Source organism: Rhynchophorus ferrugineus, unplaced genomic scaffold (genome assembly GCF_030347505.1).
Source record: "Rhynchophorus ferrugineus isolate W39M unplaced genomic scaffold, kcgeb_rfMv2 rfM9, whole genome shotgun sequence".
In the NCBI taxonomy this organism is placed as follows: Eukaryota; Metazoa; Arthropoda; class Insecta; order Coleoptera; family Curculionidae; genus Rhynchophorus; species Rhynchophorus ferrugineus.
The window spans coordinates 11,965,854-11,978,867 of record NW_027472588.1 but is presented as its reverse complement, the minus strand read 5'-3'; the positions used below and the strand labels follow the sequence as shown (position 1 = coordinate 11,978,867).

Below are 13,014 nucleotides of genomic sequence, written 5' to 3'. Positions count from 1 at the left end.
AACAGTCTGCATTTGTTTTTAATACTGTTTGATTAGTGATACTTGATTGTATTTACTGGAATAGTGAATTAAAATATAGTGAAAACAAGTTAGTATCGCATCGTACCCTACTCTGTTAATCCAAAGTTCTGTCATATATTTTTGTTGCTGTATAAAACATACAAGTTCTTACGAAATCTACCATCCGATCTGATTAATGGACATATCTAGACTTTACTTAATCTAAAGTTAGCCTTAAACTACAAATTTTATACAGGAAATCACTTACTAAAATGATTTTTAACATATTATATTAATAATTATCGTAAGAAATATTTTTGTGAAGTGTTAAAAATAAAAAAGCAAAAAATGTTCATGTGATTTGTTGAGGTTTTCGCACGGCGACAATTGTCGATTATATTTTATAATTTTATTTAGTTCTTTTCCATGTTTATTATTAGTGTACAAATCATCGTCGTTGATTGGTTTACGACTGGAAACTGATATAATAACTGCAGAGAATAATTTTGAGAGCCGAGCGACAGTTATGAAGCCATAACACTTGAACGCGGGCGTTAATTAAACCGTCTCTGTCCACTCCGATATTAGTTTAAAATATTTGCACGTATGACAGTAATATATATATAACGTATGACAGTAATTATATCTTCGATAATAATTTGTTCCGTATTAAATAGTTATGTTATAAGGTTCCTGTCTTAATTTTAAACAGTATTTTGTACATTCAAGACATTCTGTAGTGTTATATTTTTTTCATTCTAGTTTTCTAAAACAATGTGAGTTAATTATGTTACATTAATACGTAAATACACCGGAATAATATAGATGGTTCTCATCGGGATTGGTCCAATCGTTTCGCAGTTCTATGAAACATTTCTTGATATAGTTCAGTGAAATTCGGACAGCTATAATGTCACCAAAGATGGACTGAAAATGCTCAAAGTCCCTTAGCCATACCATTATAATTAGGAGATATACATGCTTTGAAAAAACACTCCTAGTGCGTTGATAACAGGTCCCCCGCCTACCATAGTAGAACACACTTTTTAGGTCAAATTAGTTTTTTTTATTCAACATAATTCCCTTCAAGGGCGATACACTGATTATAGTGACCCTTCAACTTTTCGATACCATTTTTGTAGTACGATTTGCCCTTTGCTTCAAAATAGGCCTCAATTTCGCCGATCACCTCTTTATTCGACGAATTTTTCTTCCCAGTGAGCATTCTTTTGGGATCTGAGAACAGGAAATAGTCGCTGGGGGCCTGATCTGGAGAATATGGTGGATGAGGAAGCAATTCGAAACCCAATTAATGGACTTTTGCCATCGTTTTCACTGACTTGTGACACGGTGCATTGTCTTGGTGAAGCAGCACTTTCTTTTTCTTCAAATGTGGCCCTTTTTTCGGCGATTTCGTCCTTCAAACGGTCCAATAACGCTATGTAATAGTCGCTGTTGATGGTCCTTCCTTTTTCAAGGTAGTCAATGAAAATTATTCCATGCCCATTCCAAAATATAGACGCCGTAACCTTGGCAGCCGACTGTTGCGTTTTCCCACGCTTTGGAGCGGGTTTATCGTGTGCAGTCCACTCGGATGACTGTCGATTGGACTTAGGAGTGAAATGATGGAGCCATGTTTCATCCATTGTCACATATCGACGCAAACACTCGGGTTTATTACGCTTGATCATGTTCAAACACAGCTCCGAATCATCAACTTTGTTTTCAATCAATCAAACAACGTTGTTTTTGGCCAAAAGTGAGCTCGCGCGACACCCACTTTGCACAGAGTTTTCTCACACGTTCAGTTGATATCTTTAGGGTGTCTGCTATTTCATTCAATTTCAATTTACGGTCATTCAAAATCATTTTATGAATTTTTTATATGTTTTCGTCGGTCACAACCTCTTTTGGGCGTCCACTGCCAATCCTTGATTATTTATTTTCCGGGGACAGTATCCGGAAACTCGGCATCAAGCCAAGTTTTTGCTCCAACTGTATTTTTTCCCTTCAAAAACCAATATTTTATTAACACGCGAAATTCCTTTTTATCCATTTTTTCACAATAACAAAAGTTGTTTCATTCTGACTGTGAAATGATAAAATGTTTAAATTTTACGGATTTAATTTATATTAAAATAAGATTTGGACGACAGTGTAGTGTGCGCTATGGGCTTGATAAACTTAATATATAAGTTAAAAAATGTAAAACAAAATGAAAAGTATTATTTTAATTAAAAAAAAAACTTTTATTTTAGGGAAAGGATAGGCGACACTAAGGGTTTATTAGGAAACAGACTAAAACGTCTTACTTGTTTCCCCATTCAAGTGGTTTTAAACCAAATGGCCAGATAATCAGGATCATATTACATTACATATATAATTTATATTTTGGAAAGAGGGAGAGAGTTGCAAAACTATACATATTTTTTATAATGCATAATAGATAGACCGCTATTCCACTATGACAATACTGTTTCACACTTCAAAAAATCATTGCAATACCTCGGTTGCTATAATAGATATTTGATACATTTACCTATCATAATCGAAGAATATTAATTTAATAATAGAGGTGCCTTAATAACCATTAAAATATTTAAAGGAAGCAAAATTTAACACAAAAATAAAAAACCGGAAACGTTTATGTCACTAAAAATATTATGCACTGGATTTTGTCGTTACCCTCGTTCGAATGCGCGTTCCCACAAACTTTGACTCTTATTAATTTTGCAACGACATTAAAATTTTCGTCGTTATCAGCGGGTAATGTGGGTATACTAATAATAGTTGACGGGGACGACCGAGATAAATGGAAACGTTACAAAAGAACAAGTGTCTTTATCAGTTTGTTTTGAAGATTCGTATAACTCGTGTTATATTTTTTTCGCATAAATATTAGAAATCGAATAAGGTTATCCTTATACACTCATCTTCAAAGTTTAGAGCCCAAACTCGTTTTCTTGCAATGGGAGGATGATAATGAAGATGGCAATTCTAACCCTATTCTAATATAAATAAAAGACACATATGTAAACATATTAGTCGTCACATCAAGTCACCAGACCACCACCCATCGATTCTTTAGAACATCTAGTGCCGTATTAATCCCTGTGTATAACTTCCCTTTCACGAAGAAACGAACAATGGAATGTAAGTAAAGTTACTGATGAGTATCGATTACTTTCGTTCGACAGATTACCTCTAATGGTCTTCTCAATTATACTGTTTTTACTAAAAGTTCTATTGCGATGATTGTACCAGGAATCTATGAAATATGGTGTTTTTGAGAGCAGGATGTTTCCTAATTATAGTAACTTATAGCTAGTGGACTTTAATTGAGTACCTTTAAGTCAACTTTGGTGACCTTATTATTATGGAACAAAACATATTCCCGAATCAATTTGGACAGTTGAATTAATGGTTAGAGAGCTTAGAAAAAAGTATATTTATTATCTGCAACCCACTCTGATTTTCCATTATCAATCAATTAATTAATGAGTTTAGCCATTATCCAGATTTTTTAGAGGTATAATAATTAATGCATTCTTCATCGTATATAAAAATTCTTTTTAATTAAATAATTCACCTAAGAGTTGAAGCATTTAAAGTGTTCTTATAGTTAACGCATCACAATTTAATATAAGAGCATTTTTTGAGAATGCTAAACGAAGATTATCAGGGATATGATCATCAAAATAAATTCAAAGCCTGTCTATATTGTTTGAAGTATCCCCACTTATTGTCCACCTTAACTGTCTAATCCACCTGTTTCTCGTGCTAATCCAGGAAAAACATATATATCAAGCTTCTTGTAAAAGTCCATTTTATTTAAATGGTACAAAGCTTGTAATCATATCAATATGAAATCATATTTAATATGCTTATCTTGTTGACTAGCTTTTCCAGTAGTTGGAGAACCATAATGTAGCTCATATTTCACATTAAAATTACCAAAATGAAAACGAACGAAGCATGCCCATCGCAGATTTTGGTAAAATATTTTCTAATTGCCGTATCCAAGACACATTCTTTCACAAACTTGCGGAAATTCGTTGTTATCTTCCTCAGTTTTCAAATGCAAACAACTTTCGAATATCCACAACAATTTCAATGTTTATAAACTCAGTGAGATATTTGCAATAGGCTCCATCTATCGGGAAAGTCGCCACAAGCTTTTTCCTAAGCTCAATAGGATTTTACCATGGATTTTTATTTATTTATTACGTTGTTACTAGTCGTTGCCGACTAACCTACAATTTATCGTTACAATAACTTAAATCTAGGTATATATCTAGAATGTGTTTGTGTTGTTCTGTTCTGGTGTTATCCAAGAGTTGTATTACTTCGATATTGACATGGGATGGAGTGTGTCCTGATGTCTCCTGGCAATTCTCTTGATATCCTGAGTGACAGTGGGTATCTGAAGGTCTCGGTGTAAGTAATCAGTCATGCAGTAGCTGGGTGCACCTATAATATTCTCAGGACTTTTTGCAGAAAAGTTGTGTTATATTACTTTTCGCGGAATATCTCTACAATTGAATTCCGCATGTCCAATATTTGCTTGTATAATATCAATTTATTATGCACTGATAATTGTGATTTTCTTCTAATTAACCAATACAATTTCCTACATTTTAATTAAACTATGAATAACTCTTGCATTTATTTAATATGGCTATAAAACACTACAGATACAACGAAACACTCAGTCTACAACAATATAAACGTTTGTTTTTAAAAACATCCATTAAATTCAGCAAATAAAAAAAATAACGTTATTCTCGGACTCGAAAATGTGGAAGTGAAAATAAGGAAAGTACGGAATAGTTTCCAGGGATATTCAATACGGCACAAACACTTTAGGCAACAGTGTACACGATATCGTGAACGCGAATTCGTAAACACCAACTTCCAGATTGTGTACGAAACGAGGTGATGGCGTCAAAACAATTGTTTAAATATTTTAGAATTAAATATCATAAATATTTTGTGTTCTCGATCGAAAACAAATAAACTGTGCCGTTCGCCTTTGCGCGTTTTATTGGAAATTAATTACACAGTTTATAAAATAAACTAGCCGTTTAAACTTTTTAAATAATAACAATAAACAATCAACAGTAAATATTGCCCGTTCTCTCCGAATTGTTTAATAAGAATTACGATATGCAGCTGGGTGACTAATAGATTTTTTGTAAGTCCGACGGTATCTGAAAAGTGAATCGCAATGAGTAAATGAGAGATTGTTTCGAACTTCTTGCTCTCGTTCTTCGTTAACTTTGCAAATATGGAATATAAAGTAAGGTATCCTCGATTTTACTTTGACCAAACTTGGTTTGGTGATGCAAAGAGTGAAAATATCATTGGTGTGAGGTTCAAGGAACAATTACGGGTAAAATTACAGAATTCTAATGGTTACTAACAAGTTACTATATTAAAGATAAATGCTACAACCATTGGCTATGATATTTTTCGTTAAAAACTGGAGAACTGCTCTGGACAATGCGTGGAACGATAATCATTCCCGTATCCTGAGACCTCTTTTAATTGCAAAGTACTCTAGGTTAACGGGGCATGTATAATTCTCTCCATTTGTATCGTAAATCTCAAATAACATCAGACTCGTTTCAGAACAAATGATAATTAATTTTTACTATAATTAATATTTATTGACAAATATTTGTCTACATATCTATTAGACCAAGTCAACTAAGATGATGCTAACAGTATTAATACGATTTGTTATATTAAGACCGACTTTAGGCTGACACTACCAATAAAAATCATATATGTATATTAATTGTTCAGTCCAAGACACTGTGCATATATACCGGAAGCTTCGCTTTTTTGTCATCATGTCAATAGTATGGCAGAATGGCGCCTCTTCTATCACTTCTATTAGATTAAAAAACGATATAAATGAGTGGTTTTAAAGAATATATCACTTAAGTGCACGAGCTTTTAATATTTTAAAACCATTAGAAGAAATGTAAAACCGAGAAGGGGGCGCTATGTGGAGAAATTCATATTTTGATTTAAAGCAACTATTTTCAAATATCCTTTGCTGAATACTAAGCTGAACAGGGGATGTATTATACAGACATTATATGTAAGAGATACATATATATCTATATAGAGAATTACCCATAGCTAGTGCGGACGGGTAAAGCAAAAACTTCAACAAGGAATAATATTGTAAAGTAAAACTAAATTTTTCTTCTACTGTTATTTTTCAATAAATTAATTATTTTCAAAAAATTCCACAGCATTATTTAAATCATCCGTCATCTATTGTAATTTATACCATATTCTTTAAAACAGGTACTTACAAAACATTAAAGTCAAAGTTTGCCAAAAGCACTTATTCGAAATTGTGAATGACACTTTACATATTGATTATTTTTTATTAATTCGTTTAACTTTCACTATTAAACACTATAATTTTTAAAATTGTTATTTTGTAGTATTGAAGGTCCACTGTATGTAGTTTAATATTACACTTGAACAATCTACATAATTGACATTGATTTTCATAAATAGTCGACAATTTAATAATTACACATGTTTCGATTCAACAGTCACATTAACGTTGCAACTTTATAAAACATATATAGTCTATTCAAAGTTTTTTTGTACATACGTCATCAAGATGTTTAATGTAGAGCCTGTCGCAATTTGTAAATTCGTTTTAGAATCAGACAATATTTTCCTTCTCTTTTTATAGTAGTTAAAAAGAGACAAAATGCTGTCTAATTACTTCTAACACGTAAACGAATGAGTTAAATATTAAGTTGTGATCATCCGAGTGGACTGCATACGATGAACCCGCTCCAAAGCGTGGGAAAACACAACAGTCGGCTGGCAAGGTTATGGCGTCTGTATTGTGGGATGCGCATGGAATAATTTTCATTGGCTACGTTGAAAAAGGAAAGACCATCAAAAGCGACTATTACATAGTGTTATTGGATCGTTTGAAGGGCGAACTCGCCGAAAAATGTTGTTGGTTAATTTGGATGGTAATTTTGATGTCAATGACGAAGAATGGTCAGAAATACAAGACGGATTAGCAGTTGGTGATCAATTATTCCTAGGAAAGAGGCAACTACACGAATTGACTGAAAATATCATTTTGAATCATTTCAACATCGCGGTTTCATTGTTTCCGAGACAAAAAAGAAGAGCTTTCTGTAGCATATTGTCACTGGCGAAAAGTGTTTCTACTACGACAAACTCCACATCGACACCGAACTGGAATCTTCATGGCCATAAAGTTTTACTATATATATAGTAAGATCAACGAAGGGTAGTGTATTTGGAGCTGTTAAAACTGTTGTTCGTCGACATAAATTTAACGACGTATTGCTTCACCAACACCATGACAAGCGTAATCACACGTTGCAAGAGTTGTGAAAGATACACTTTTGAAGCTGCTGAAGGAATGTGAAAATGAATCGATAATTGGATCGCTTGTCATGGAGAATTGGGGATTACTAAGAAAACCCACTTTATATTCACAGTGAGAAAATAACTGTTATGTTAAAACAGAAGAGGTATATTTGCTTCTTAGCAACCTTCATTCAAGTGATCGTTTAATCATTTAGAAAATTTAGGTCAATTATGGAAATATATTAATTATGCTCAGTGAATTATATTCAGTGAAACAACTAAAACATAAGATCCGAAGTGTTAGATCCTTCAAGGACGTGTCTATCGTCCTCACTTTCTGGATCAATTGACTGAATCGATTTTTCGATGAATTGAACAGAGATCGCTAAAAAAAAACTAGTAATATGAAAAAAATGCCACTATCGGATTCTGAATAAAGCCGCCTGACGTCAAGTGCGAATTCTCGATGACAGTTAGCGAGTGAGAAACGTTTCACGGAACGTTTGCCGTGCTAAATCCGTAACCCATCCCGCCGCCCCTTAGATCTGCAAAAATCGCACAAATTCTATTTTTACATATCAAACACCTGATGGGAAAAGATGTCGGTTGTTGAACCGATTGTATAAGCAGTTTTTTTGTTGTGATACATGCAAAGCTGCAACGACCCAAAATGACCTTAGATCGAGATGAAATACGTGTGTACGATTTCAACGAATAGCGAAGCATTTTTGTGAAGTTAACTGTGGGATAGTGTGGAATTGGTTCCGTTCTGATGATGATTTAGCCACCTGTACATATCCTGTGACTATTTCACAAATATAAGTTCTGATTTACGTATGGATGAAAAACGAGAGTTCTATTTTACTCAAACAATTTTATTTAAGAAAAGAAGTGGTGATATATTGGATCCACCAAGGTTCCAACAATACTGCCTACCTATTCGTTTTGTAAACCAAATCAATCTCTTCTATTTCACTGTTTTATTTTCTCAGCTAAGAGCTGATATATATTTTTTTATCCACGCTTAATATTATTAATCATTATATCTCTTGTAGGAATGTTCCTCTGGTCGGTCGGTCGATTGTTTGTCCGAACACTCACTACTATTTTTGGAAGCAATTTGCACGAGAACTAATAACACTGGTTGAAGAAATACTTGTTTATTTTACATTGAATGATACATGTGGTCGACGGGAGAATGGACAGGATGTGAGGTTAAGATAAAGGAATTACGGTAGCGCTGTGGAAGTGGTACTGTTACAAGGTGGTAGAAAAGAGAGCGAGATGTCGTCGTGGTGCCCTTTTATAGCCGGGAACCGCATGTAGGTAGAACTTGCTGTAGGTGAATGCGTAGTGGCCTAAAGGATCGTAGCACTCCCTACACTCTCAACATAGAAAATTCTTGAGTGATTCCTCTCAATTTTTCTATTTATATTTATTAGGATCCTGGTTAATTTGCATTATTACATATTATCTATTTAAAATAATTCTCCTTTTTCGGGCATTTTCCCTTGTTCTTTCGCTTGTTTTTACCCTGATTGTTGAGTATTTTATTATCATCACTACATTGTTTCTTTCGAGAACTGATTTAATTGTAATATCAATCAATATTAATGATTAGTTAGATCATTAACAAGATAAGATAGATTCTGCGTATTTTGTCCATAAATGCACAAATTTTGTATCGTTTAAGGTGGCATCAGTTTATCCAACATCTCTAGTCAACATTTTAGTAGAATTTTAAGAAAATTTCTGCTATTTAATCAATTGCGATTATTTTTCTGTCTTTTAATAAAAAAATCTTGTTGTTATCAATTACTTTAAAAATATACAGGTACTGATATTTTAAGAATTCAATTTTTTTTTGCTATTAATTCCAGTAAATTAGACTATTTTTCTTTCCAAATTTCCAATATCTATAGATTAGGCAGTCTGGTCTAGGGTAGTTTCAGCAATTTCGAGACCATTGTATTGAAATAACTTATTATAATGTCAGTTTCAAGCAATCATATTTATTTCGGTTATAGTCGAAAGAATTTGTTCGAATTTAATAGCAAATCAAAAATGTTCCAAGCTGTCAAGGTGTTTCAATACAACCTTTCTTGATTCTACACAAGAAAAATCCTACACAATTCAGGTGCAAAAATACAACAGCTTATTTTCATCTTAGTGAACACGTGAATAAGCTCCTTCATTTACTGAAAGTGCAGAAAATAAGTCTTATTGTAAAGCTTTTTAATCAATCCAGTAAACTTAAATGTTCTTTTGAGGATAACAAACTGTATAAGACTAACATATATAAAACTTGGGTAGCAATATTTCGGCATGTGTGGATTTACTATAAACCTGATATCCTAACTGGCCAAGCCGTTATCTGAATCTTTGTTATGGCACTAAATGATGATGATATTCGGATCGCTCATTAATAGCCTTCATGAATTGCCAAGGATCAATACCCCAGTTACCATTAACCTACGTACATACATAAAAGTTACAATAAAATATGGAACACATTATTAAAGCCGAACGAAATCGTATAATGAATATTAAAATTTAGTGTTTTGTTTATTGTAATTTTATCAAATGTTTTCAATTTCGCAATTTGTTTTTTAATAAAACTTCAACACACAGATTGATTACATTTCGCAGGCCACGCTAAATGTTTGATAACATTTCCATTATATAATATTATGTTAAATCACATTCGATCCAATGGATGGTGGTATTCAATCGGAATCTTTTGCCTTTGGGATGTTCGGTTGTTGACCTCCAAAGATCGTCAAAAATAAGTGTCACATTCTTTCCGTTTCAGAATACAGCAAAGATACCAGTGCAATGGGGTAAATAATTCATTAAAGAATGATAGGAATTAACCTGGAGGTTTTCTTTTAGAAATGTTTACAAATGCTACTCAATTAAACTATAAAAATCCATTTCTTTCATTCGTTTGATTGTCCAATTCCAATTTCAGATCATTTCATCTTTCTTATCTGCATGGAAATCATCGCATACATGATCATTAATTAAGCAGTGATAAACTTTTCGGGCAAAATAGTATTTGTAGTAGCTTAATTCAACATTCTCAACTCAACAGTCGAAGCTCGCATTGAATCAAATATGTTGCTTTACGCTTTAACAGTCCTCTATTAGTCTCTCAGTCTATTATTGTATTGATACATTTGTTTAAAACACATTATTGTATATACTATTAATAGCAAATATTCTGAACGAAAAAAAAGGTTTATATTAGTAATAAAATAATTAGATAATTGAAAATATCTTACAGAAATTGTCTTACAGATTCCCTTCATACATATTTATTTTTGGAGGACTCGGTGGACAACATTATATTATCATATAATGGATTTCAATTATAAAATGTTTACGTTACAATATATATAATTAAATATCGAAATTGCTAAATGTTATATACAGTCTTTAAACTCACCTAAAGAGCATACTCTCATTCACATCGAATATAGGGTTTCGATTTATAGAAATGATTAACATACTGTAGTGATAATGTGAGAGATTACTAAATCCATTTAATTCAATGTTATAACATATATTATATCCAATCATTTCCATAAAGAATGAACATGCCATATCATTAGAACTATATATCATTATAACTTTAGATACTAGAAAAAATTGGGACATTTTGTTGCCTTCTTATGTTTTTATTTTCATATTAAATTTCTGTTTTATAACATCATATAGGGAAACCATAATAAAAATAAATATAAAGTTTTACCGAAAAGCTTGTAAGAGAATTTATTGAATATTAATACCCAGTACTAACCAATCAAGCATGCTGAGGTGATTTGACAGATCAGTATGCCTATTTGATCGGATGTTGACAAAACCCCTGTTATATTATTAAAATAGTATATCAAAACAAATATTTTTAAATCAATAACAAGGAATCATACAATTTAGGTATTTTAGAAAAATTCCAAGCAGTTTCTCTTCTTATTTTAATATGCACTGCTAGATGACAAGATCTAGCTAATCAAAAAACAGGTAATATTTTACGTGTTATCGTTAGTACATGATACACAAAACTGTACAAATAAAAACAAATACGAGGCCTTGCTCAATAAAATAGTACAAACAAAAATAAATATAAAACTTACAGCTGACAATATGTGAGGGTGCATGTTGTTGTTATCAGGCCGTCCAGTAAAATTCAAAGCTTCCGGTAACTCGTTCATCGTGTCCCCGTATAAAACAATAGTAAATCAGCGGAACGTCAAACAATCGACGCTCAACTCAAACACAATCACCACAAACTACATAAATTATCGATCCGAACTTGTCGCCGATTATTGTTTACAAATATAAAACAACAAAACACGGGCCCGTCCTGTCCTGTCGTATTTTATAATTGTTATTTATTAAAATGGCATCCCGTCAATCTGCCACCGTATGTTTACATACTCCAGTCCAATTTTTTTCCGAATATATTGATGTAAATGTGTTTTTTTTAATTTCCTCGGCTGTAACTCTTCTGTTCGTCGACAGAACCGTAGCGACCGTCCGTGTAGACCCACGACCGGCGTTACAAAAACGGTGTCGTTGCCAATTTCGCCGAAACGGACCGGTCGCGGTCACATGACGCGCGAGGACGGTTCGACGCAGAGCCACTCGGGGCTTACCGGACCACCTCCCGCCACGCGCACCCTGACTCCGCCCAACTTCCGCAAGCCGAGCGCCAGGGTTGGAGAGATCGCGAACGGCACGACAATGGCACTGCTGGGGCCTCTCTTATCATAGGTATTCGATATGGGGCTAAGCTTATTCTGTTGCAGGTATAAATCTCGATGGCGTTTAAACCATTCCCCTTTATATCAATAAAAGACATTGTCTATTTGGTGTTTTCCATTTCTTAAACATAATTGATTAAAAAAATTAGAAATCTAGAACACTATGGATGTACTTTCAGTGACATTTATATATCAGTGCATTTTAGATTACTAAAATTCATAAAAAACCGATTACTATATATTAAAAACCATTGGAATTAATTCAAGACAGTTTCTGAGCTACTTTTGCACTGATTAGGCATAATATACGTTAAAAATTGTTAAATATGTAAAATGACAGCACTATCACCAGAAGTAAACAGAGCAATCCCAAAAAGTCATATTAAACAAATTTGACAACTGTCATAATTAACAAGCGCTTTCAAAAGAAGACTTAACATGACACTATAAATTATACATTAAAAGCAATTTAATAATTAACTAATGTACTAAATAGCAAATTGAATATGTATTTTCAATATGTAAAACAACTAATAGAATATCAAAATCAGAATAAATGAAAATAGATTTATAAAAAAAAAAACATTAGTAAAAGGGTATTGAAGTCAACCTAAAAGGGAAATTTTATTTATCTGTATGTTTTCCTTATAAAAATTTATAATTAATAATAGTAATTAAAACATCACATATGTAATTAATTACCTGAAAAAAATCTCTATGTGATTACCTCAAAAAGTTGTTCTGTCAACCATCACTCCCATCCTCTTAAATTCTGATGCGGAAACCCATTCCCTTTAACATACACCAATCGGCAGATGTCTCCACACCCTAATGACGTTTTGGGCGGTTACCTAGGCAGCCT

The 13,014-nt window shown here is 32.9% G+C and overlaps 1 protein-coding gene across 1 annotated transcript in view; it reads right to left on the bottom strand.

Moving 5' to 3' along the window:
- The window catches only part of LOC143202268 (uncharacterized), a 63,177-nt gene extending 51,217 nt beyond the window's left edge, over positions 1-11,960 (bottom strand). The window contains exon 1 of the mRNA XM_076413624.1: positions 11,523-11,960. Coding sequence (XP_076269739.1) covers positions 11,523-11,600 — 78 coding nt within the window. The 5' untranslated portion in view covers positions 11,601-11,960. The remainder of the gene's footprint in view (positions 1-11,522) is intronic.
- Positions 11,961-13,014: the final 1,054 nt, after the last annotated feature.